General features: G+C 40.8%; 1 protein-coding gene across 1 annotated transcript; it reads left to right on the top strand.

Annotated features, from left to right (window-relative positions):
- Nucleotides 1-460: 460 nt before the first annotated feature.
- Nucleotides 461-26,723, top strand: LOC124120057 (FAD synthase-like). Its single transcript, XM_048386130.1, has 13 exons — nucleotides 461-645; nucleotides 1,315-1,409; nucleotides 4,358-4,481; nucleotides 6,945-7,057; nucleotides 7,772-7,912; nucleotides 8,306-8,457; nucleotides 10,311-10,399; nucleotides 20,227-20,371; nucleotides 20,929-21,009; nucleotides 22,723-22,821; nucleotides 23,638-23,759; nucleotides 24,505-24,646; nucleotides 25,482-26,723. The coding sequence occupies exons 1-13, from the start codon at nucleotides 519-521 to the stop codon at nucleotides 25,615-25,617; spliced, it is 1,566 nt and encodes a 521-aa protein (XP_048242087.1). The 5' UTR covers nucleotides 461-518; the 3' UTR covers nucleotides 25,618-26,723.
- Nucleotides 26,724-26,746: the final 23 nt, after the last annotated feature.

Below are 26,746 nucleotides of genomic sequence, written 5' to 3'. Positions count from 1 at the left end.
CTAATGCACCCGAATCACACAAATGTTATAAAAAACATTTCACTATTTTTTTTTATCCTACTACTATCGCCACTACTTCAGCGTCTTCGGCATATTGATCGCGACCGTTACTTATTCTGAATGAAAATGTTCCAAATTTGTATAATATGTTTAAAGAATAACAAATACTCTGACTTCAGCCGACAAATTTCTTTCTTTGAACTTGTTCATATTCTTTTCCAACTTGTGAATTTCTTATTTAATTCATTTATTATTTTACAGATTATGCAAACATTGAAAATTTAGCATAAAAAGTAATTCTACACAAATATTTTGATTGACACAATCACTGGTACATTTGTATATTGAACTCACACAGTCTAATGTTATGTAGGTTGCGGAAAAAGCCGAGCAGATCCGAGAGGCGTCTACGGCAGACTTCGTAAAGGTGAAGGTCTGGGGATTCCCTTTTGAAAGCGAGGCTGAGGGATATTCCTGACAATAATCGGTGTCAGAGGGGTCGTTGTGAACAACATGTGATGGCTGTATTTCTATACAAACTTCCTCTACGTATGACATCATCTCGACACTCTCACAGATTAAGCACAGTTCTCAATCATATCATAAAGATGGACGACAGATCACAGAGCACAGCTGGAATCATTGGTAAGACATAGGTAAAGAGGGTCGAAGGTCATTTTGCACCTTTCGCTGTTCGCTTACTTTGAACAAATGATGGTCTTGTTTGTGAAAAATAAAAATTGTAAGTGACTTTTTTCTCGCTTTATTCTAGATTTAAAATTATAGAATCAGCACCGATTTTTTTCTCTATTTTCGCCAATTTTGCAAATGATTAATATTAGGGCTGGGACGGGTAACTCGGGTATCCGGGTCGGGTGGGTACTGAGTAGGACCCGGGTACCAAAAGGACTACCCGGACCCGTGGTTACTCACGTGATATATTGTTTCATGACAAAACTTATCTTGAACTCTATGGTTACACTACAAGTCACTAATGTTCGCATTTCTTTCTGACTATGCACCCATTCCTTCTGATTTTTCATATGGTTGAATAAAGATATAACTTAATTCGACTTCAGTGCATGAATGACCAGATTGTTTAATACATGTATCTAAATACGTTTTGCCAGGGCTATGCTAAAAATGTTCCCAATCGGACATTTTGAGACATCTCCTGAGACCTACAGTGGGTACCCGGGTAGGGTTGGGTAATAGGGGGTTGGGAACCCGGGTAGTAAATTTGGACTCGTCCCAGCCCTAATTAATATGTGATTTAATTGTTAAGTTTACATGTAATAATAATTAATATTCCAGTCATTGGTGATGAGATTCTGAAAGGGCAAACAGCTGACACCAACTCACACTTCATCTGCAAGCATCTCTTCAGCCTCGGGGTCACAGTGAAAAGGGTAGGAGTTAATGTTTCACTTCAAGCATCGTATAGTTATCATCATATTTGATCGGCCAGTGTTGATTTAAGGTATAAGAAGTGGACGATCAAAGCTTTTACAGAAAACGATTTTTTGCGGTATAAAATTTATTTTTGCACAGATGTGTATTTATGTAATTTGATCACATGAATGAATGCATAGCAAAGTTACATATGTAAGCAGTTATGTTGTGTTTGTGGTTACTCTCTCTTGCAGACCCCAGAGCACATATGTCGTAAAACAAACACCCCAATTCCATCCTCACCCCTTATCAGAGCTAGCAGCCTATACTGATAGGGGGGCACGGGTGGCCCAGTCGTCTAAGGCGCCGCGATTCGCTGTGCAGAGTTGCGTCCCTTGAGCACGCAGGAAACCTATGATTGTGGGTTCGAATCCCGGTTCGCCCTGATTATGTTTCTAGGTTTGTCAGCACCATACCCGTGCTCGTGGGTTTCACCTAAGTGGTAAACGTCTGAGACCTGCATCACTTTGGGCTTTCCTCCCACATTAAACTGACACGCCGCGATATAACTGGAACAGTGTTAAAAGCGGCGTTAAACCCAACTCACTCACTCACTCACTATACTGATAGAGGGTTTGTCCCACAGGTAATCTCGTCTGGTGATCCGAAATAATCCGGATTAATGTTAACACATGGGTAGTTGACCAACTATTGTCTATTCTGGTGAAAGGGGCCGTGGTGAACTCATGTCAGCCGGTTATCAGTTACATTTTATAGATTATTTTATTTTTAGTGAGCGAATATATTCAATTTGAATTAAAAGCACAAGATGGTCATAGACTATTGCAGCATAGCAATATGGCAAACTGACAAGTGCCTCACTATAATCCAAACAATTGTGGAGGACAGTGTTTGGTCTACTTCAGCTACAATTTTAGTTTTAAGTCAAGAAACTGGCGTTGTCTGAGATCAAGCCATTCCACAATCAACACCCTGAACAACCTTGTGACGAACTACAACAACTGACACAATCATCCAAATCACTGGTTTCCAAACCTAACCTCTTCAAGATTCAAGACTTTGTAAAGACAGAACAGTATTTCATTGAAGTTGCCGTTCTTCAGCTCAAAGCAGGTGGTACACACCATGTTAAGAATAAGAAATACCGACAACTTGAAGATGCTCTAGTTTCTTGCTGGGAAGAAATGTGCCATAGAGTACCTAGATGCTGTGTAACATCTAACTGGGTACACAGGGTTAGAAACTAACCGTTTTTGTCCACTAGTCCTTATAATGACAACATATAGCAAAACCCTAAAAATGGGCCAATTTCTACTAGTCCCTAGGATACCTTTACTATTGGGCAGTTTGGTAAGGACTACAGGACTAGTGCCAATTTCTGATGCTGGCACAGATCTTAATGAAATGGAGAATGAAGAAATGAATTAAAAGAATTTGTATTGATGTATACATTAATAAATGTATATCATGTCAAGAATTTGTATTGAAAAAATCTGTAAATGTTTATCATGTCAATATCCGGGGTTATTTCATACAGACTATTGTCAGTAAATCAAAGTGAGTGAGTTGTGTTTAACACCAATTTTAACAGTATTCCAGTTATATCACGACATGTCAGCTTAATGTGGGAGGAAAGCCTGAAGTGATGCAGGTCTTAGACGTTTACGGCTTTGGTATGGTGCACTGCAAATTGCGGCGCCTGAGACGACTAGGCCACCCATGCCAGTACATCCAAGAAGCACAAAATGCGGATCATCTGTCTGCATAGCAAAGAAACCGGCTACGTGGGATGACCCCCTGATGGGGTCTTCCAGATCTGCAGCGCTATAGTTGGTTGTTTTAATCAGTCGATCTTGTAACTGTCCAGTATGAGTTATCCTTTAGAACTAAGGAAGCCCCAAAGTGTGCCCCCCCCAAATGGATCTCCAAATCAGGGGATATCAGTGCACCCCTCTGTCCAGAACTGCAGACCACATGTGGAACTGTTAACAATGAAACTTCCAAACTTTTATTAATGTAAGGAGAAGCTTGGACTGATGTACATAGAAATTTTAGTAGAATGTTAAGAGAAGCTTTAGACTTTACGTAAAGAAAAGTTTTAGAATACTGTAAAGAGAAGCTTAAACTTTACATAAAGAGAAGTTTTAGAATACTGTAAAGAGAAGCTATGTACCGATGTCAAAAAAGGTTTAGATGTATATTAAGGCTAGCTTTAGACTTAACATAAAGTGAGTGAGTGAGTGAGTATTGTTTTACGCCGCTTTTAGCAATATTCCAGCAATATCACGGCGGGGGACACCAGAAATGGGCTTCACACAATGTACCCATGTCGGGAATCGAACCCGGGTCTTCGGCGTGACGAGCGAACGCTTTAACCACTAGGCTACCCGACCGCCCCCTTAACATAAAGAGAAGCCTCAGACTGATGTAAAGGAAAGCTTTATACAGATGTTAAAGAGAGGTTTTAGGGTGGGGTAAAGAGAATCTATATATTGATGTTTAGAAAAGCTTAAGACTGATGTTATAGTGCAGCTGTTCTTGACAGATATTGATAAAAGCACGAAACTTTGCACAGTTGTAGGTAATGACATACCAACTATTTTCAAATATGGGGCCACCCATAACAATCCAATATGGCCACCAAATCCAAAATGGCCACCATGGAGGAATGAAATTCTAGTGTATGTCATTTGAACACGACCAACAACCTAAATATATAAGGCAAAATGAACACTTTGCGATGTATTGCAAAAGACCCTAAGACTTCAGGCTTTTCCCCTTCATCAAGTTGACAGACTGTGATATAACTGAAATATTATTCAAAGCAGCATTTAACCCAACTCACTAATTCACTCACTCACTCCAATTCTAAGGCACTGCATGCACCTGCGTCTCAAGGCACACCGGTAAGGTCAAGGTTACATCTTCACTATCTTGATTGCAGATCTCTGTGATTGGCGATGACAAAGATACCATTGCTGAGGAGGTTGCTAATTTCTCCAGTGCCTATACCCACGTCATCACATCGGGGGGGATCGGCCCAACACATGATGACAAGACACTGGAAAGTAAGCCTCATGCAGGGACATGTCACAAGCAGGACTCTGTCTAAAAATTGGTTTATGGCGATCTCCTTATAATCAGATCTTATACTTCTGTATGATACGTCTCTGCATGAAGACCTCACAACCACTTCCCAGAAGGTGAACTTTCTGATCAACCAATCCGCATCAAGGCATATAAACTCTTGGTATGAGTGAGTGAAGCATTCGGAACAGCATACCCAATTTCTGTACCCTGAAAATGAACTTAAAAGACCAGTTCCAAATGTAAATAATAAGCACTGGACTGTTTTAGTTTCTGAGCACCATGCTCGATTGGGTTTTCCAGATTTTCAGCTGAAAATTTACAGAAAAAGTTAAGTCAGAAAAGTGCTAACTTTAACATGATTAATTGTGCCACATTCAAAATTATGTATTCACCACAAAAATTGTGCATACAATGGTTGACTGGAAATTGCGTTACAGTAGATTAACAAGGACACAAGCTTAACTATCACTGCGCACATAGCATTGGTAAGATATTCAGATCACTTAATATGACAAATCAAATAATCTGTAATGTTTTTTACTGTATTGTTTTATTGAACATACTGACTAAGATTAAGAAAAAAATTGAAAACAAAAAACCCAGTATTTTATATATATGTAACTGCACTGTAGAAAGTAATGGCGGCCTTTACCAACCAGGGCTAAGTTAAACAAAAAAATTAAAGCAAGGTTATTTATTCATGAAATTTTGTGACATTTAATCCTTCCTGTGTATCTAAGCCAATTATTAAAGAGACAGTGATAGTGAATAGAAAATTTTGTGAAATTTGTAATAGAGTAAGTTTGTAGTATGTGCTATGACTGTCAGAAATATGTTATGATTGGTTGTGAATGATTTGATTCTTGGTACAACCTATGAAGGATCATGAACATGTTTGAGATGTCATTTTGTCCCTCAGTGAATCCTCCAGACAGTGTAGATGGACACTGAGTGTATTGCTGTGTACAGACTGCAGATAGTTTTACATAGTCATGTTTACAGTTGTGTGACTCGAAGGATAAGGCAGGATAGCGGCCGTTTGGACCCACAAGCTCTGCATTATGTCAGAAATGTGCAGATTGGTTATAACTTATTATGGAAGTTATCAGATGTGTTAATATGCATGAGAGTTGGACTTAATTCTGTTGAACACTGGCATGTACTGGACTTACAACACTAATGTGAAGGTGAGGCTAAGGTGTGTCAAATGGGTTGAATATGGAGGTTGTGGGAAGTTTCTTCAAATATTTAACCACGAGCAAAGCTTTCAACCAAACCTATTTGTAAGAAGATGTAGATAAAAACAGTATAAACAACTGGCAAAAAGCTCATGAACTTGCTCATTGTTAGATTTTCTCATCAAGATCTGCCCTTTTCACTTCTTTTAGCCTACTTCTGTTTGAGGTCATGCCACACGTCCAAAACTTGCAAGTGTAAACAAGAAAACAGAGTAGTTGTCACCATCTTGAATATATCAGATTGTTTTCATGCCAGCATTTCAGATTTTCAGTTATATTATTAAGGATATCCAGTTGGGTAAAAGGGACTTTATCTTGTTTTCCAATATGATGCCTGGTGGTACAGGTGAGCTACAGAGTATCGCCTGGTATCTTGCAATACAATTCGTATCACGATACAGACTGACGATACCCGTGCTATCACGATACACCAACAAATAGTAAAAAATGATGAAATCAAGAAAATAGAATAACTCTAATACCTGTGGATTCATTCATTTACTTATCTCAAAAACAAAAAAAACATGAACAAAATAGTTTTAAATGAAGGGATGGTTATTACATGTAATAGTTTGATAGCAGGCACGTCCTCTATCACCACGTCCTTGTGTTCTGCCATGCTTACGAGGGCACGAGTGTCTAAGTCGTCTAAGGCGCCGCGATTCGCTGTGCAGAGTTGCGTCCCTTGGGCACGCCAGAAACCTATGATTGTGGGTTCGAATCCCGGTTCGCCCTGATTATGTTTCTAGGTTTGTCAGCACCATACCCGTGCTCGTGGGTTTCACCAAAGTGGTAAACGTCTGAGACCTGCATCACTTTGGGCTTTCCTCCCACATTTAGCTGACACGCCGTGATATGACTGGAATAATGTTAAAAGCGGCGATAGGCCAGGCAAAACATATTAAGATACATGTATTAAACAATCTGGTCATTCATACACTGAAGTTGAATTAAGTTATATCTTTATTCATCCATATGAAAAATCAGAAGGAATGGGTACATAGTCAGAAAGAAATGCGAACATAAGTGACTTGTAGTTTAACCATAGAGTTCTAGATAATTTTTGCCATTAAACAATATATCACGTGACTAACCACGGGTCCAGGTAGTCCTTTTGGTACCTGGGTCCTAATCAGTACCCACCCGCCCCGGGTACCCGAGTTACCCGTCCCAGCCCTAATTGACACCTGTCCTGTGCTGCAGGTGTGGCGAAGGCATTCAGTGAGGAGACCTACCCACACCCGCAGTTGGTGGAGCTGATAAAGGGATACTTCGGAACTGATGACCTCACTTCTCCCAAGATGAAGATGGCATTTGTAAGTGGAAATTTAGAAAGATTCAGTTATGTTAAAGGTGCCACCAAATGTAGTTGCACATTTTGTAATACTTCATTATGACTTGAAATCAAATTTCAAACTATGACCATGATGACACTCCAGGAAACAAAATTGCATTCCCAGCACAATGATCAGCTATAAATAGATTAACTGAAATTGGTCATGGATTAACTGCTCATGATCTAATAAAGATGCCAGAACCAGGAGAGCTAGGAACAAGTCTATGTGACTGCTCTACTGCATCACTTCATTCTTTCCGCCTTCATCAAAGACCCGTGAAGATCCGGGGTAGAATAGGTCTTCAGCAACCAATGCTTGCCGTAAAAGGCGACTATGCTCGTCGTAAGAGGCGACTAACGGGATCGGGTGGTCAGGCTCGCTGACTTGCTTTATGCGTGTCATTGATCCCAATTGTGTGGATCGATGCTCATGATATTGATCACTGGATTGTCTGGTCCAGAATCGATTATTTACAGACAGCCATCATATAGCTGGAATATTGCTGAGTGCGGCGTTAAACAAGAAACCAACCAACCAATCCTTCATCAAACTGACATGCCATGATATAACTGCAATACTGTTCAAAGTGGTGACAAGCAAAACTCTCTTGCCCATGACTGAAAATGGTCTCCTCTGAATAGTCTTGGAGATGATATACCACATTTCATTTGTGATTGTTTACCACTTCTTCAGATCCCCAAGTCTGCTACCTTGAAGTATGGAGTCAACAAAAACACTGGCAAGAAGGCCTTGTACCCCCTGGTATCGGTGAAGAACGTACATATGTTCCCTGGTGTCCCGGCTCAACTGGAGAGGGCCTTTAATATGTTGGAGGTAGCGTGGAGAGGGGGTTGAATATGTTAGAGGTATGCGCAGTTGATAGGGTATGTCGAGTGGAGAGGGCCTTAATATGTAAGCATATTTCGAGTGGAGAGGGCCTTAAATATGTAAGCGTATATCAAGTGGAGAGGGCCTTTAATATGTAAGGGTATGTCGAATGGATAGGGCATTAAATATGTTGGAGGTATATGGAGTGGAGAGGGCCTTTAAGATGGCAGATATTTGTGACAAACATCAGACTGGAGGTACAAAGAGAGGAGAGGGCCTTTAAGATATTGGAGGTATATAGAGCGGAGAGGGCCTTTAATATGTTAGATATTTGTACCATACATCCGACTGATGTAATCTCTGAATATATCTAAGAGAAAGCTGTTCTCAATATTCCAGAAAGAGTTGTTCATGAACCCTGGGGTAGAGTTCCACACCCAGGATGTCTATGTCAACCAGGATGAGATGTCAGTTGCCACAGTCCTCAACCAGGTGGACGAGAAATTTCGGAAACACGTCTTGCTGGGGTCGTACCCTGTGGCACACAACAGGTGAGCTGGGGATAGCGGAGGGAAGGGGTGATTGGGTGATGGGGAGGTGGTGGGTGAGTGATTGGGTGATGGGGAGGTGGTGGGTGGGTGAGTGATTGGGTGATGGAGGAGGTGGTGGATGGTTGGTGAATAATTGGGTAATGGGAAGGTGGTGGGTGATTGGTGAGTAATTGGGTGATAGGGATGTGGTGGGTGGTCAGTGAGTAATTGAGTAATGGGAAGGTGGTGGGTGGTCGGTGAGTAATTGGGTGATGGGAAGGTGGTGGGTGGTCGGTGAGTAATTGGGTGATAGGGATGTGGTGGGTGGTCAGTGAGTAATTGAGTAATGGGAAGGTGGTGGGTGGTCGGTGAGTAATTGGGTGATGGGAAGGTGGTGGGTGGTCGGTGAGTAATTGGGTGATTGGGAGGTGGTGGGTGGTCGGTGAATGATTGAGTAATGGGAAAGTGGTGTGTGGTCGGTGAGTAATTGGGTGATTGGGAGGTGGTGGGTGGTCAGTGAGTAATTGGGTGATGGGGAGGTGGTGGGTGGTCATTGAGTTATTGGGTAATGGGAAGGTGGTGGATGGTCAGTGAGTAATTGAGTAATGGAGTAATGGGAAGGTGGTGGGTGGTCGGTGAGTAATTGGGTAATGGGAAGGTGGTGGATGGTCAGTGAGTAATTGAGTAATGGAGTAATGGGAAGGTGGTGGGTGGTCGGTGAGTAATTGGGTGATGGGGAGGTGGTGGGTGGTCAGTGAGTAATTGGGTGATGGGGAGGTGGTGGGTGGTCAGTGAGTAATTGAGTAATGGGAAGGTGGTGGGTGGTCGGTGAGTAATTGGGTGATGGGGAGGTGGTGGGTGGTCAGTGAGTAATTGAGTAATGGGAAGGTGGTGGGTGGTCGGTGAGTAATTGGGTGATGGGGAGGTGGTGGGTGGTCAGTGAGTAATTGGGTGATGAGGAGGTGGTGGGTGGTCAGTGAGTAATTGAGTAATGGGAAGGTGGTGGGTGGTCGGTGAGTAATTGGGTGATGGGGAGGTGGTGGGTGGTCAGTGAGTAATTGAGTAATGGGAAGGTGGTGGGTGGTCGGTGAGTTATTGTGTGATGGGGAGGTGGTTGGTGGTCGGTCTGTACACAGGAGACGTAATTAAAAATTAACATACCGTTTTGATTAGTTTCAACAAAATCAGTAGTGGTATGCTCATGTCACAGTGTTGTTTACAGGCTGACGTCCCATTGCAGGAGTACTGCTGTGCTGCGTCAGGCAATAAATACTTACTTTTTTATGCAAACTCAATGAATGGTGAGGTGAGGTGAGGTGAAAAGGGGTTTAATGTCACGTCCAGGACTATTGCACTTATATAGCGACGTGCATTTACGTGTGTGTGAGTGTAGCTGCTTTGTACTAGTCCGGACTGATGCCGATTTATAGTGCTAGCTCACTGAGATACCATGCCGCAGTTTAACATGAATACCCCACTCAGACACTGTATACTGACAACAAGCCGACCAGTCCTTGTTTTAGCACCTTAATGACAGGTTAACAACAAGTACCATCTTTTAACGTCTTTTGGTATGACGCGGCCGGGGATCGAACTCCGAACCTTCCGCTCTCCAGGCGGACGCTCTATCACAAGACCAAGAAAGCGGTCTCAATGAATGGCAAATGCTACTGGTAGGGCAGGACATGCTTACCCTTCACGAACAGTGGTCCATTCCTATAACTACCACAGCTATTTGGCCTTTACGCCAAGTGGAATCTTTTTTAGCAGAAAGTCTTGGCTGGTTATTCTCTTACATTGACACTTTATATTTACGTGGTGTCGACATCCATGATGTCAACAGGCATGTTAATAAAGCAGATATTACCTTCCAGTTACTACAAAGTGAGGCTGACGCTGGAGTCTCTAGATGCAGACAAACTCAGACAGGCCTGTGACTATCTGAAGGAGAGCCTGCCACAAGGTAGGTTATCAAGAGCTTATTGCTGTGAAGAGTTGCATCCCTTTGCCTTGCCAGGATCTGCTGGTTGTTTGTTTGAATCCTGGATCCACCTCACTCACTCACTCACTCACTCACTCACTCACTCACTCACTCACTCACTCACTCACTCACTCACTCACTCACTCACCTCACTCACTCACCCATAAAATCTGAATAATTTCTGATACAGAAAATGTTTCTTAAAAAAGATGATCCTTGACAGTCATTGTATTGCAGCACCTTTAAGAGTGAGTGAGTTTGGTTTTACGCTGCTTTTAGCAATATTCCAGCAATATCATGGCGGGGGACACCAGAAATGGGCTTCACACATTGTACCCATGTCAGTTATCAAACCCGGGTCTTCGACTAACGAGTGAACGCTTTAACCACTGGGCTACGTGACCGCCCCCTTAAAGATGTGTGGAGACAGCCAAGAATGAGTAGTTACGTGAAAGACTGAAGCTGTTGTTACAGAGGACGGTCCTTGACAGTCATTGCACAGCAACACCTTTTTATGTATAAAGACAGATTATTTACATTTACACACTAGGATGTGAAAGATGCATAAATGAGGACTTACTTACGTCATGTACACAGACTGGTCGTTAACAGTTATTGCACTGCAACACTTTTATAATATATGGATACGGATTCTTTTTTATATGATGTTTTAGCTTGGATTACCCTTGTGTTTATAAGCTGATATCTTTGCACAGATGTTCACAAACTAAATCCTTTCCTCGTAGTTACCATGGTTACATTTGAAGTTTGTTATTAGAAAATATTCCCTGCAGTTATTCTGATATAGCCAGGACAAGGCATACTGTTACGTGTGGGATGAACCGCAGGGGTTCCCGCTAATACCACAAATAACTATTACAAGAATCACACAACAATCTCTGAAGTTTAAAGCTAGATTTAATAATTAAAACAAAGATAAGTATATAACAATTCTCAGTTACTGGGCAAGGCACTCATATACAAATCTATTTAGGCAAAGCAATATGGCAAATGTGCAATATAGATAACAGTCACCTCAGATTTCTTGACATCACATTCCCAACGTATCCAAGCTCACATAGTTCCAAACTTATATATCAGAGTTCACAGGATAACTGGGTAACAACAGTTTCCTCATACGAAGCGTCGTCAGGACCTTCTAACTTTGTCTCCGGACATAACGCTGGGCTGAACTGCCCTCGTTCAGTTCTACCATATTTCTCCCTCTCCAATTCCTTTTCCTTCCCCCTTTCTACATGATAACTTGCCCTCATTTAGTAAAACAATTTCCAAGTAATCTATCTACTTCAGCACACAAGAAAAGGTTGATCGGCCCACACCAATCAGTTACCAAGCCAACTCAAACTCCAATCACCCCACAAGCACGTTTCTCCTCGTCAGGCAGCTTGCTTAACTCAATCAAGCATGACGCCGTCCACCCAAACTGGACCCCTTGAGAACCACACAAATATACAACGTCACTCATAACAATACGTCTAATTAACAATGCCATATCAGGTACATATTGACATACATCTAATTAATAAATTAATATTTTGTATATTGCATTATATAGGACAATACATATGTATATACAGGTGCAATATGTGTATTGATGTGGACATGGATAATTCTCAACATCGTCCCATTGAGAATCTTGTTTTGTAAATAACCCTTAGTAAAGTATGTGTATTGTGCCTTGGTGTTTGTGGTGAGTGCTTTGTGTTATTAAACAGATGAAACAGTCTATCATATCAGGCGATAATCAGTTGTATGGTGACCCCTTTTTCTACTTCCATACAAGTGATGTCAAAATACGTAGAATCGAACAGTGAGGTTATTATGTTTTATCGTAGTGCAATATGGTATTGTTTTGTCAGATAACAGGCAGTATGTGTACACTGTAAATCGTGAAATAAATGCGTCTCCAAAAGAATGCAACCACTGGACCCTAGCCAAAAATGAGACTCAATATGAATGCGACACCCCCCTCCTCTCAAGCATCAGTAGATTTCTATCTACAGATGTCCTCAGTCAGGTTTAGAATCCTCACCTTAATCCAACCTTACATTAATCCAATCACACACCAAATAGCACCGCTTATTAGCGCTGAGTAAAGTACTTCAACAAAAACAATACATGTGCGCTGGCTCGTATCAGCCTTTGACACAGTCACAAAGAACAAAGGGTGGGGTCTGTCTGGACTTGCAGGTGTGATCAGTGATGACATAAGTGAGTAGAACTCTTGTCTTGACCCCAGCAGTGACATTTCACAGGACGTAATTAGTGTTTGAATGACATTGTTTATATACTTTATATACAAGTGCTGCTCAATAAACAGTGGTGTAGAATACATCAGCGTACATCTAAGTTGGTATTTTTGCTATCCAAAATGTCTTATTGTTGATATAAATGCGATGTTTAAAAATGCGAGCAAAGACCACTCACATTTTTTGCATTTAATTCACGCTCGCGTTAATTTCAAGATTTACAGTACCTATAATGCAGGACAGATGGGTTTCTCAACATTGTGATCACTTCTATACATTCACGCTGTCAACTGCACAAAGGGGACTATTCGTGAATATGTAGATCAAAAGACAAAGCCATTGCTTGTTTGTTATGATGTTATTATAATAAACTTCTTTAATCGAGTGAAATGACACTGTGAAAGTAATAACAGCACAGAAAAGTCCCAGTGCCTAACGGACTCACTGATTATCATTGTTCTAACAACTTGTGAAGGTGTTTGTGTATGAAGCTGGAAATACATGTACTTTCACACAGGTGATGTTGACAACACATGGGATATAAACACACAGAGACTCTCTCCTAAGTGTTATTTGAAAGTCCTGTGTCAACATGGGTCAATAAAACTCTGAGGATCCCTTGGAGTTTCAAACATGTTAAATTTTTGTGTTGATATGTTTTATTCATAGCCGAAACCTGGCTTCCACAGTTCTTGCCTGGGTGAATCAAGCAATATCTCATAGAAAATGTGGCTACAATCAAATTGCATCACAATGTTTTACAAGCCAGCTAGTAAGCTGTTCTGCATCCCCTCCAAACACTGATTCTTACAGTTTACATCCTGACAAAGTTGGAAGAATGATTTGGAATGAGTTTTAAATGTTATCGACTTGTGTTAATATATTTGATGTTAAAAGACACTCGGTTGAGATTCTCTAGATATCACAAGTGTGAGATTCTATTTATTATCCAAAATTATTATTCCAAAGTTTTTAGTTTGTAATCAGTAATATAAGATAGCTACACGATAAACTACATGGAACAATGAAAAACAAAGCATGGTATATTTCACAATAAAACATTGTTCTGTCAAGACATCATTTCTGGAGATTCGAACATGTGCTTGCAACATGCTGACATCGTATATTGGATAAAGTTATTGTTGAGAGGGAGGTGTCTGGTGAGTTTTTCCTCATAGATGTAGCCTGGCAACATTGATAAACACAATGGCCGAACAATCGCATCCAAAAGTGGGAGAAATATGACAATCGGTATTAGGGTAAAAAGGTACAGATAATAGATGTGAGGATTGTGACATTATGCAGGAAAGACCAAATTTACCCTACCTGTTCATAAAATTGACTTGTCCAACATTGCAGAGTCGGATAATATTCAGGGAGTCATTATTATTTAAATATGGGTAAATATTTTTAAAGCTTGTACATTTTTTAACATCCTTTAAGAGGCTGTACATAATATTGGGGGTAGAATAGGTCTTCAGCAACCCATGCTTGCCGTAAAAGGTGACTATGCTTGTCGTAAAAGGCGACTAACGGGATCGGGTGGTCAGGCTCGCTGACTTGGTTGATGCATGTCATCGTTCCCAATTGCGTGGATCGATGCTCATGATATCAATCACTGGACTGTCTGGTCCAGACTCGATTATTTACAGACCGCCGTCATATAGCTGGAATACTGCTGAGTGCGGCGTTAAACAACAAACCAACCAACCAACATAATATTGATCTAAGAAATAAACAACTCATGGTCGTTGTTTATCGTACAATAAAACACTGCAGGAGAATAAACACCTCAGAGCGCATGAACATGATAAATAAGCAGAGTCTTTAGTGTAGAAAGTAAATGTAACCAGTGACTGATTATGATTGTGATGTCATGGTAACTGATGATGTCACAACGGTCTGAAAAGCATTGTGATGCAATGTCATTGTTGCGACATGTCCTAGGAAGTAACACTTGATCTGACCTATGCAAGATCTCCTGTGGAAGGCAAGTTTGGATGATCAATGAACATGCTTATTGCACAGTATGATTCATGAACCATGTCAGCCATTAGACACATGCACAGTACTGGTAGTCTTGCTATCACATGGACCTTTTACCTGTGTCATACGCTGACTATATATAGTTAACTGACTATAAAAGTCCATTTTCCACCCTTGACAAACTAGGCGGGAATTATGGTGTTACATTTTGGGTGGACTAACGAGTCTGCATAGTCCAATCAAACTTGCGTTACGAACAAGACATCCGGTTTGTAAAGAACATGGATTGTAACGTACAGATTTCGGTTGGCTGCAGGATTTGCAAAACATGTGCACCGTCAATTGGGCATTAACATATTTTGCCGTCTTTAATCAAAGTGCTCAAGTGATTTGATGCACTTCGCGAGGTAAGACTCGTTTTATTACAATATAGATCTTGATTATTGATCAGATCGTCTTGACTGGGCGCCACCATTTTGTTTGAAGCAAATGCAAGTGATACAAGAGGTGGAATCTGATTGGTCAATAGAAGGGTCATAGAAGGGACATTACTCGTAATAGCCACTGGTGGCGCTACGATCAAGCCCAGAAATGCCAGCCTAGTTTGGCAAGGGTGGAAACTGGACTTTAAGTCAGTTAACTCCCTTACCTCAGGAAGATGTATGCTACTGAAGGAAGTTACCTCATGGATGTTCTGAGTGGGGCACGGAAGGAAGGTGTTCAAGAGGTCAAAGTAGGATCAAGAAATGTGTCAACATCCACATAGATTATTGGTCAAGTGACTCCCTACTTTGCACTGATTGCATGTGACTGCTTGTTCATTAAAACTGATTTGATTCCTCTGATGGAGATGCTATTTGTTTCAGGATAAAACTATGTTGATTGAGTGACTTGGATGGTTAGGTTGAAAAGTATATTTTTTTCGCTTGAAAAATTACAGACATATTAACCCTTTCCCACTCACCCCAAACATGGATTTATATTTTTATCTGACGTCTGAAAACATGTCTGTGTAAGATAGTGATTTTTTATATTTTCTTAAAAATGTCAACTTCTCATGATGTTTATTCTTAATTCTATAAAGAGGAATATCATTGAATTTTGGTTTCCATGAAGATAAAGAATGTGTGTTAACAGTGTGGGAGAAGTAGAGTATGTTTTGTCTTAGTGGTGAGGGGGATATGGCTGAAAGGATCAAAAAGGCTTTATACAAAAATTGAATTCTTTAATCTGTTTCCTAAAAACATCAAAAAGAGACATTTGGAACAAAATTATGATTAAGAATTAGGTGCAAACACCTCGCATGAAAAAGATAAATTCCAACCGCAAATATGCACTGTGTCAAAGGATATTCCAATTAAAAAATGATATTGGTCTTATTCAAGGATATACAGTGTGCTACCAGGATCTCACCCCTCACTATATATAGATAAAAACACACACGGGTGTATAGGCTATAAATAACATGCAGGAATGTCCTCCAGATGAGGAAGCTAACCCTCTCCCAGCTACCAGCTCTTATTGGCTGATGTCTGTGTAAAGCAGGACAGGGGAGGGGTTAATTTCTGTCAACTCATTATGAGAGAGAGACCGTTCATATCTTTGCATGACACACACAACATGGCTATTCTACACGACATGGCATGACATGACATGACAGGACATGATTTGGTGGAGGCTGAGGCTTGAAGGGTGACATCTGTGAACCTCCTTGAATGTAGATGTTGGGTCCTGTGAATGAAGTCCTGGGAAGGTGGTGATATTCAGGCTGTTGACTGTGTATGACATGTGGCAGGTAACTCTTGTTTTAAATTCATGTCACAGTCTTGAATAATTGTGTTCCATGACGACAACAGGGATGATTTCAAGTTTCAAGTTTCAGGTATGTGGCAGGCTTATTGGGAAATTCATCAGTTTTATTAACTAAATACCTTATTTTTTTCAATTCAGAGGTAAGTTAGGATTAATGTATTCAATATCAGTAATGTCAACAAGGCACTTACGCCGTTTTTGTTTTGTTGCTCCAGCTATCAGTGAAATGAAAGACAAATTTGGAAAGCTAAAACATTATCAAGATATGTAGGCCATAATAGAGTAATTATTTGATTTTCATCCCTGATATTTTGAGATAGCCATTCCAGGATGTGATATACATGATGTATCATACTGACCTTTTCATACTACAGAATAATGTATGCCATATTTCCCCTTTAAAGTATATTATTGCAGAGAAAGGTATGTTGTGTTTCCCTTGAGGTATCTGTAACAGAATACTGTACACCATATTTCCCTTTAGGTGTCTGTAACAGAATACTGTACACCATATTTCCCTTTAGGTGTCTGTTACAGAATACTGTATACCATATTTCCCTTTAGGTGTCTGTTACAGAATACTGTATACCATATTTCCCTTTGGGTATCTGTTACAGAATACTGTATACCATATTCCCTTTGGGTATCTGTTACAGAATACTGTATACCATATTCCCTTTGGGTATCTGTTACAGAATACTGTATACCATATTCCCCGTAAGGTGTCTGTTACAGAATACTGTATACCATATTTCCCTTTAGGTATTTGTTACAGAATACTGCATACCATATATCCCATTATTTGTCTGTTACAGAATACTGTATACCATATTCCCCGTAAGGTGTCTGTTACAGAATACTGATTACCATATTTCCCATTAGTTGTTTGTTACAGAATACTGCATACCATATTTCCCATTATTTGTCTGTTACAGAATACTGTATACCATATTCCCCTTAAGGTGTCTGTTACAGAATACTGCATACCATATTTCCCATTAGTTGTCTGTTACAGAATACTGCATACCATATTCCCCGTAAGGTGTCTGTTACAGAATGCTGAATACCATATTTCCCATTAGTTGTCTGTTACAGAATACTGTATACACTATTCCCCGTAAGGTGTCTGTTACAGAATACTGAATACCATATTTCCCATTAGTTGTTTGTTACAGAATACTGCATACCATATTTCCCATTAGTTGTCTGTTACAGAATACTCTATGTCAAGGCATAATGGTATTACAGAGTCAAACCAGCTGTTTCTTTTTATCTACCTTGTTCACCTATGAGCTTCCATTACCATCTAATGAAAGTTCATGTTCAGTTCCTATCTAGAGGGGCCGGTCGGGTAGCCTATTGGTTAAAGCGTTCGCTCGTCACGCCGAAGACCCGGGTTCGATTCCCGACATGGGTACAATGTGTGAAGCCCATTTCTGGTGTCCCCCGCCGTGATATTGCTGGAATATTGCTAAAAGCGGCATAAAACCATATTCACTCACTCACTCCTATCTAGAGCGCTATCTCAGTATTGTGAAACTGAACCTGTTTGATACCATACAATACATCATGTCATGCAAATCTCTGTACAGAAGTGCTTTGTGATAACATACAAAATATATTACAATGCAAATCCTGGTATAAAATTACCATGTGATAACATACCAAATATATTACAATGCAAATCCTGGTATTTACCGAGATTTTATCACTGGTGTTTGTAAGAAATGCAGAAACATAGTTTGAAAACTATCTATTCTAATAAAAAACAATCTGTAACCTTTTGGTTTTGTTTTGCAATCTGTGGTAAACCAACTAATAAAACATAAGAAAACATACATACACATGTCATGTGTAGGATGAAAGATGTGCAAGGGTTCTTGTGAGATTTAAAACCTGAATCGGAGGCATACACCAGAGAGGCATTGTCCCTGAGGTTTTATTCCAAGGATGAGGGTTTGAAATCTCATAAAAACATGATGGGGAATTTATTATCTAACTTATAACCCCCAACCCCACCCAAATAATCTGAAACAAGAGAATTTAAGTTTCAAACATACTTTTGATGCAACTTAGGAAACGGGCGTAAAATATCTCTTCCTGTCATACATAAATGTTGCCTAATGTACTTGAAAAAGAGATTCTTAAAAGATTTATTAGCGTCTCTGTAGCCTTGTGATTCACTCATAGACTACAGATGCAAAGGTTGCACGTTCAATGCACTGAAACATATAGAAAACGTTTGTAATTTGATGTTACATGATCCCACACATTTCCATGTCTACTCTGTGCTCAAATGCAAAATAAATCTCTGGCGAGGGACATTCACATGTTGTGTCATGATCACCAGAACTTGTGCATAGAAACGCGTGGGGATATTATGACATCCCTGTTTATAGAGAACAATAGGACGATGTCACTGGAAGTAACTTTAATGTTCTGAGTAGAGGTGCATCGTGAGTTTTTATGCGCCGATACGATGCACGCTACATTTGGGTTTTTTCAGTATCAACACAAGCTGGTACACCTGAAAAAATACATTAGTGCTCCTTTAATGACACCTCCACCCACCCCCGGCATTTTTGTCAGAGTGAAAAATCGCAAAATTTGTTGTAATTAAGTTCACTACTGAAAATAACCGCAACGAAAATGTATCTACAGCTAGCTTTTCCTTTTGAACCTGCTCAATAGACATTAATTTCCACGCAGTTTGGTGTAAATATTGATATTGTGATACGTATCATAACATGATCTTTGTATCGTGATACGTATCGTAATGTGACCTTGCTGTGTCGTTTCACCTCTAGTTCTAAGTCTAGACAGATAAAATAGTTTTATTTCCAATAACCTGACTGATCTACAATCAAGCCTACTAGACACTGGAATCTCACACTTTCACATGGCGACACAATGATGATGGTATTTGTCAAACGCTGCCGCTGCTGGACCTAAAGCGATGAAAGACTAAAACTAACGATCATCATCCACAATCACAATTTCTTTTTTAATTTGCTTGAAAAACCATCGGTCATTTCAGTGTAAAACATGTTATGTAGATGGGAGGTACATATATCCCAGAAAAAGTGAAGCAGAGGTTAATATGACGTGAGAAAGGTTTGCAATTAGCTTTGATTTCCCAAACAATTTGGCACAATTTCGAGGACTGCCCAATTGTTTCATACTACAGTTACTCTGTCATAACTACAGTAATATGAAAATACCGACAGAGTCAAACATTAGTTCACTGAGAAGGGGAAGAGACAGTTGGAAAAATGCTAATGAGAATGAAACTTGAAGACCGACATTTGTGGATCCCAGGCAAGTGGAAAAACCGCTTGCTGTTTAATTCCTTCTCGGGATTTGGTCTCAAAGGGTAGTTTGGACAATGAAGATGCATAAATTTTGCTAAATGTCCTGTGTTTGACAATACACGTGAGCAGACTGTAATATTGGGATTCCCCGACATTCCGTAGTAATAAAAGTAGTCCGCTTCAGTGGGCGTGGCTTAATTTTTTACATTCATTGGAAATGAATGCAATAACATGTGACCAGTTAAGCTAATCTGAATGCAGGAATAACAATAAACACAACGGCAGTTTAATTATAATCAGTTGCTCCTACCCTTTGAGGAGCAGGTAGCAGGGATGTTCTGAGTGTGCAGCTGTGGATTGAATGTGACTGATTGCAGGGGAGATATTGCCATTGGAATAATATTGAATATTGCTATGAATGCATTTTCAGACAGCGTGGTGATGTATGAGAATGACCCAGTGTCTGCCGCGGTGAAGCAGTTGTACACGCTGGTGGAGTCGACTGAAGACACTGTGTACGCCAACAACGTCCGACATGCCGTCAAGGTCATTGAAGAAGGTCTGCAGAAATACCCGTAAGTTTCTACCCTACAAACTTCTTCAGTTGAAATGTGGATTACACACACTTGTTACTATTCTTTACCAGCCGATAAAAGATAAAACTTCAGTCAACTTCAGTGTATATGCATGACCAGATCGTTTTATAAATATGTTTATCCAAATACATTTTGCCAGGGCTACGATCAAAATATTCCCAATCGGACATTTTGTACCTATCTTTTGAAACCAACAGTGGGTACCCGGGTAGGGTTGGTAATATGGGGTGTGGGAACTGGGGTAGTTAATCTGGACTCTTACCAGCCCTAATGTAGGTAGAAAAACTCTGTGTAAGATCTGTGTTTTTAGACCTTGATCCCTTTCACGATCTGGGGCGGTCGGGTAGCCTAGTGGTTAAAGCGTTCGCTCGTCACGCCGAAGACCCGGGTTCGATTCCCGACATGGGTACAATGTGTGAAGCCCATTTCTGGTGTCCCCCGCCGTAATATTGCTGGAATATTGCTAAAAGCGGTGGAAAACCAAACTCACTCACTCACTCACCTTTCACGATCTCGTGGTATTTGCTCTGTTTCAGCCTAGAGGAGATCTGTGTTGGTTTCAATGGAGGGAAGGACTGCACAGCTCTGCTCCACCTGTGTCATGCTGTTGTCAAGAAGTAAGTACACCACTCTCAAACTGGGAACAGCAGTAGCCGTGTGGTTAAAGTGTAGGTTTGTCATGACGAAGGTCCAGGTTCTTTTCCCTACATGGGTGAAAGGTGTGAAGCAAGATGTGATATTGATGTGATTTAGCCAGATGTGATATTGCTGAGATGTGCATAAAATAAAATTCACTTACATAAATCTGCATAAAATAATATTTGCATAACTAGGAACAAACGGAAAGTTAGAAATAATTATGCCTGTGAATCTAAGACTGTAAGCTCCCACTTTTATAAGATATATAGAGGTTATCACGTGAGTGTGTTTGGGGATGGTAAGTATCCTGTATTAGGAATAAACATTGTATTTAGCGAGCCTTTGCAAGCTAAATACATAGTGTTTATTCCAAAAACTTACCGATATCCTAGCTTGAACCATTTCAAATCTATTATGTGTAATAACAATGAAGCAGTCTAAAACAGTTTATCACATTTCCTATATTACGCTTATGCAAAAAGAACAAGTAGTACAATTCAATTATGACATAAGTCATGTGTCACATTACTTTACCGTCGCATCTGTCAACAATTGGTATATTGGGGACTGTAATTGTATATGTGCCCGAGGCCTTCATGCAAATAAAAGTTCTTCTTCTTCTTCTTCTTCTTCTTCTTCTTCTTCTTCTTCTTCTTCTTCTTCTTCTATTCCTAATACAGGATATTTACCATCCCCAAATGCACAATCATGGTAACCTCTTTATCATATAAGGTCATTCTTCAATTCTAATCTTTTCCCATCTCTCACAATCAATTTTTCCTGGAATGTTGCACATCAATATATATTACGTCAGAAGGTAAGTGATGTGTCAGCTGGACAGTAACATTAGCCAATATAGTTCAAACTGAAACCTGTTTCTTATTCAGTGGCGTAACTACATGCAAAACAACAATTGCCTACACAAGTTGTTTCTCCTTACCTGTCGCGGCAATCCATAATTCTGTCCACTAGAGTAACTGCCCTTTATCAAAGGGAAGCTACTCTAACCCTAGTCAGCCTGTTCTGTACTAACGTAACAAAGTGCAGTCAGATGTACATATAGCAACAAAACAAAACAAGGTAACAATTTGGACATATTTCCTCCAAATCCAACTGTTTTAATTTGTGGAAAAGGTTCCAAGCCGCAGAGGATCCTGCTTGGATAGTGCTCTTGCAAAATTGTTTAGCAATTTATATCTCCTAAGTTGCCAAAACTTGTAAATATTTATATTGATATTTGATATTTACATTTCTTATCCTCATATGACCCCAATGGATAACATTTTTAAATATGATTACTGACAGATTGTTGTGATATATATGAAATACAACTGTGGCGTTTAACAAGAAACAAACAGTATGGAGCTGGACACGCTGTGATGTTTGATAGTGTACAATTGAATGCGACCCGTGAAGACCCATGTTAGAATAGGTCTGCAGCAACCCATGCTTGTTGTAAGAAGCGACTAACTGGATCGGGTGGTCAGTCACACTAACTTGGTTCATGAATGTCGTCTTATCCCAATTGCGTAGATTGATGCTCATGATGTCAAACACTGGATTGTCTGGTCCAGACTCAGTTAATGACAGAAAGCCGTCATATAGCTGGAATATTGCTGAGTGCGGCGTTAAACAACGAACAAACAAACATTTGAATACTTTCATGACCGATTTATCCTACTCTTTGTCAGAATGTACCCTGATTCCACAACCAAACTGAATGCCCTGTACATCCGAAGTAAGCTTCCATTCCCTGAAGTAGAAGAGTTTATACAGGTGTCTAGAGACAGGTGAGTGTTACTTCCATGTGGTGGTCACAGGGGCCCAGTCATCTAATTCGCTGTGCAGAGTTGCGTCCCTTGGGCACGCCAGAAACCAATGATTGTGGGTTCGAATCCTGGTTCGCCTCGATTATGTTTCTGGGTTTGTCAGCACCATACCCGTGCTCATGGGTTTCACCGAAGTGGTCAACGTCTGAGACCTGCATCACTTTGGGCTCTCCTCCCACAATAAGCTGACATGCCGTGATATAACTGGAATACTGTTAAAAGCGGCGTTAAACCCAACTCACCCACTCACTACTTCCATGTGTTAGTATGCAAGTCCATATGTATCATTATGCATGATTGTTGAAGAATATAGAGATGAGAATTTATGGATGTTACATGTTTCGGAGTATATGCTTACTCCTTCCATCAGGTCATTCACCTGATGAAGGAGTAAGCATATACTCTGAAATGTTGTGTTCCTCATAATAAAGAAGTTGACATCCATAAATTCTCTTCCTTATGTGTATCACTTCTAAATGCCTTTCAAAGACTTGTTGAAGGATAGTTTATTCTTTTAAATGTTCTCAAACTACATGTAGTTATAAATATAATCTGTGATAATCTATAGATACTGTCCTTTGAGGACTGGTTTTTGTACAGTCTGAATATATTTATTATTAGTGTATAACTTTCTCTCATCAGATTATGACTGAAATAGTGCCAATGTGATGTCGAATTTTAAGTCACTCACTCACTCTATACGTACCAGTTAAAAAATTTATTCTGAATGTTAGTCATTATTCAGTGTAATTTAGGTTATAATTTTATTTGTTTCAGATATAATTTAGAAATGCTAAGATTTGATGGTAGAATAAAAAATTGTATGAGTGAACTTCAAGAGCAGCATCCCAGGGTCAAGGCCGTCATCATGGGAACAAGACGTACAGATCCATATTCGGGTAAGTTTATTTGTTGTTTAACACTGCAATCCACAGTATTCCAGGCAGTCTGTAAGTAATCAAGCCTAGACAAACAACTGGTCAATATATTGAGCAACAACCAAGTTGTTGGGTCACCACAGGGTTATATTCTTGGACAGTTTGAAGAAATAGTAACAATATTACTGATGACATTTAATGTTATGTTAGGTTTAAAGATGAATGCATTTATCCTACATGTATGTTAAAGTATCGGAAAACTGACAGTTGTCTCTGTGTATTTTCTTGTAACTAACCCAGAAACAGAAATCAGCTGTACACACATTTTCTTGGAATCTATAAGTGATTCAGTTAAAACTTACCCAATGGTATAACTGTAAAGGATTTTGATGCAAGGATCGTGAAAAATTGTATCTGAAAGTGTTTTGTTATAGGGAATAATATATTCCAATATCTTGTTATTTTAGTTGCAGGTAGTTTTCCCCCGTAACATGCATGGTTGGTGACATGTGTTGTTTGTTTACAACTAACAACATACTGTGTAGATATTACGTCTGCTACAAAATGGTGTGAGAATTTGAGAGATGTGAAGAGAAAGTATGTAAAAACACATATTTGTAATGTGAAAACCCATGTCAGCAAATGTTTTTGAGTTTTCTAACCTTTTGTTGCGTGTGTGAGGCCGCCATGAGATTAGAACTGAGATTAGAACTCATATTGTTGCAAGTTACTGCAGACTTCATGCTAACATTGGCACATGTTTCAGATCACCTCGAGTCTTTCTCCATGACGGACGCTGACTGGCCACAGTTCATGAGAGTTAACCCGCTGTTAGAGTGGCAGTACAGTGATGTGTGGACATTCCTGCGCTCCTTCTGTCTGCCATACTGTAGTCTGTATGACCGGGGGTGAGTGTCATCTTGTGGAGCATAGCCCCCATACACCACAGCCACTCCACCCCACCCCACCCCATCTGCCATACTGTAGTCTCTATGACCGGGGGTGAGTGTCTTCTTGTGGAGCATAGCCCCCATACACCCCCTCCACTCCACCCCACCCCATCTGCCATACTGTAGTCTGTATGACCGGGGGTGAGTGTCTTCTTGTGGAGCATAGCCCCCATACACCCCCTCCACTCCACCCCACCCCATCTGCCATACTGTAGTCTCTATGACCGGGGGTGAGTGTCTTCTTGTGGAGCATAGCCCCAATACACCACCGCCACTCCATCCCACCCCATCTGCCATACTGTAGTCTGTATGACCGGGGGTGAGTGTCTTCTTGTGGAGCATAGCCCCAATACACCACCGCCACTCCATCCCTCCCCATCTGCCATACTGTAGTCTGTATGACCGGGGGTGAGTGTCTTCTTGTGGAGCATAGCCCCCATACACCCCCTCCACCCCACCCCACCCCATCTGCCATACTGTAGTCTCTATGACCGGGGGTGAGTGTCTTCTTGTGGAGCATAGCCCCCATACACCACCTCCCATACACCCCCATCCCGGCCCATCTGCCATACTGTAGTTTCAATGACCAGGGATGTGTGTCTTCTCGTGGGACATACACCCATTAGGTCTGCCACGCCATACTTTCCATGATTGCAGTAAGCATAATTTAAATCAACCAGCATTTATATCTTATGAATTATTTCTTTATAATTTTTGCAAAATGAAGGGTAGGCATCTGTGTTCAAGGAAAACATAAGTAGTCGGCCCTTATTCGTATTATTATCCACCTCAGGTACACGTCCCTGGGAAGTATGAACAACACACACCCCAACCCCCGTCTGCAGTACCGTGATGACAAGGGTGTGGTCTACTACCGGGCTGCTTATGAACTGGACCAGCAGGAGAAGGAACGAGATGGACGCAACTAACGGCAACCTACATAGGAGATGGACGCAACTAACGGCAACCTATATCGGAGATGGACCCAACTAATGGCAACCTACATAGGAGATGGGTGCACCTAACAGCAACCTACATAGGAGATGGAGGCAACTAATGGCAACCTACATAGGAGATGGAGGCAACTAACGGCAACCTACATAGGAGATGGACGCAATTAACTCCAACCAGCATCGGAGAGAGATGCAGTTGACACAACTTGCATTAGAGAGTGACATAATCAGTGCAACCTGCACAGAAGAGATAGACACTACCTCACGGCAACCTTCATCGAAAAACCTAACATCAACCTAAATCCGAGAAGGATGCTATTAACAGCAACCTAAATCCAAGAGGGATGCAATTAACGGCAACCTACATCCCAGAGGGGTGCAATGAATAGCAACCCACAAAGGAGAGTGATGCAATTAACGGCAACCACCACTGGAGATGGACACAAACTAATGGCAACCTACATCCAGGAAGAATGCAATTAATGGCAACCTATCAACCTAGAAACTATCAGTGCTTGCCTTTACGACAGCTCTGATCCTTTAGATCCTTTTTGTGAATATGAAATATGGCGTTCTTCAATGTCAGTGTTTGTTCCTCCAGATCCTTACAGCAAGCTGACACGTGGGCGTTCTGCAACGTTGGTTCCTCCAGATCCTTACAGCAAGCTGACATGTGGCGTTCTGCAATGTTGGTTCCTCCAGATCCTTACAGCAAGCTGACATGTGGCGTTCTGCAATGTTGGTTCCTCCAGATCCTTACGGCAAGCTGACACGTGGGCGTTCTGCAACGTTGGTTCCTCCAGATCCTTACGGCAAGCTGACATGTGGCGTTCTGCAACGTTGGTTCCTCCAGATCCTTACAGCAAGCTGACACGTGGGCGTTCTGCAACGTTGGTTCCTCCAGATCCTTACAGCAAGCTGACATGTGGCGTTCTGCAATGTTGGTTCCTCCAGATCCTTACAGCAAGCTGACATGTGGCGTTCTGCAATGTTGGTTCCTCCAGATCCTTACGGCAAGCTGACACGTAGGCGTTCTGCAACGTTGGTTCCTCCAGATCCTTACGGCAAGCTGACACGTGGTCCTCCAGATCGTTAGGTTATTCTC

This window comes from Haliotis rufescens, unplaced genomic scaffold, assembly GCF_023055435.1.
Source record: "Haliotis rufescens isolate VD_foot unplaced genomic scaffold, xgHalRufe1.0.p SCAF_6, whole genome shotgun sequence".
Lineage (NCBI taxonomy): Eukaryota > Metazoa > Mollusca > Gastropoda > Lepetellida > Haliotidae > Haliotis > Haliotis rufescens.
The sequence above is the reverse complement of the archived record's forward strand: the minus strand, read 5'-3'. Positions and strand labels throughout refer to the sequence as shown.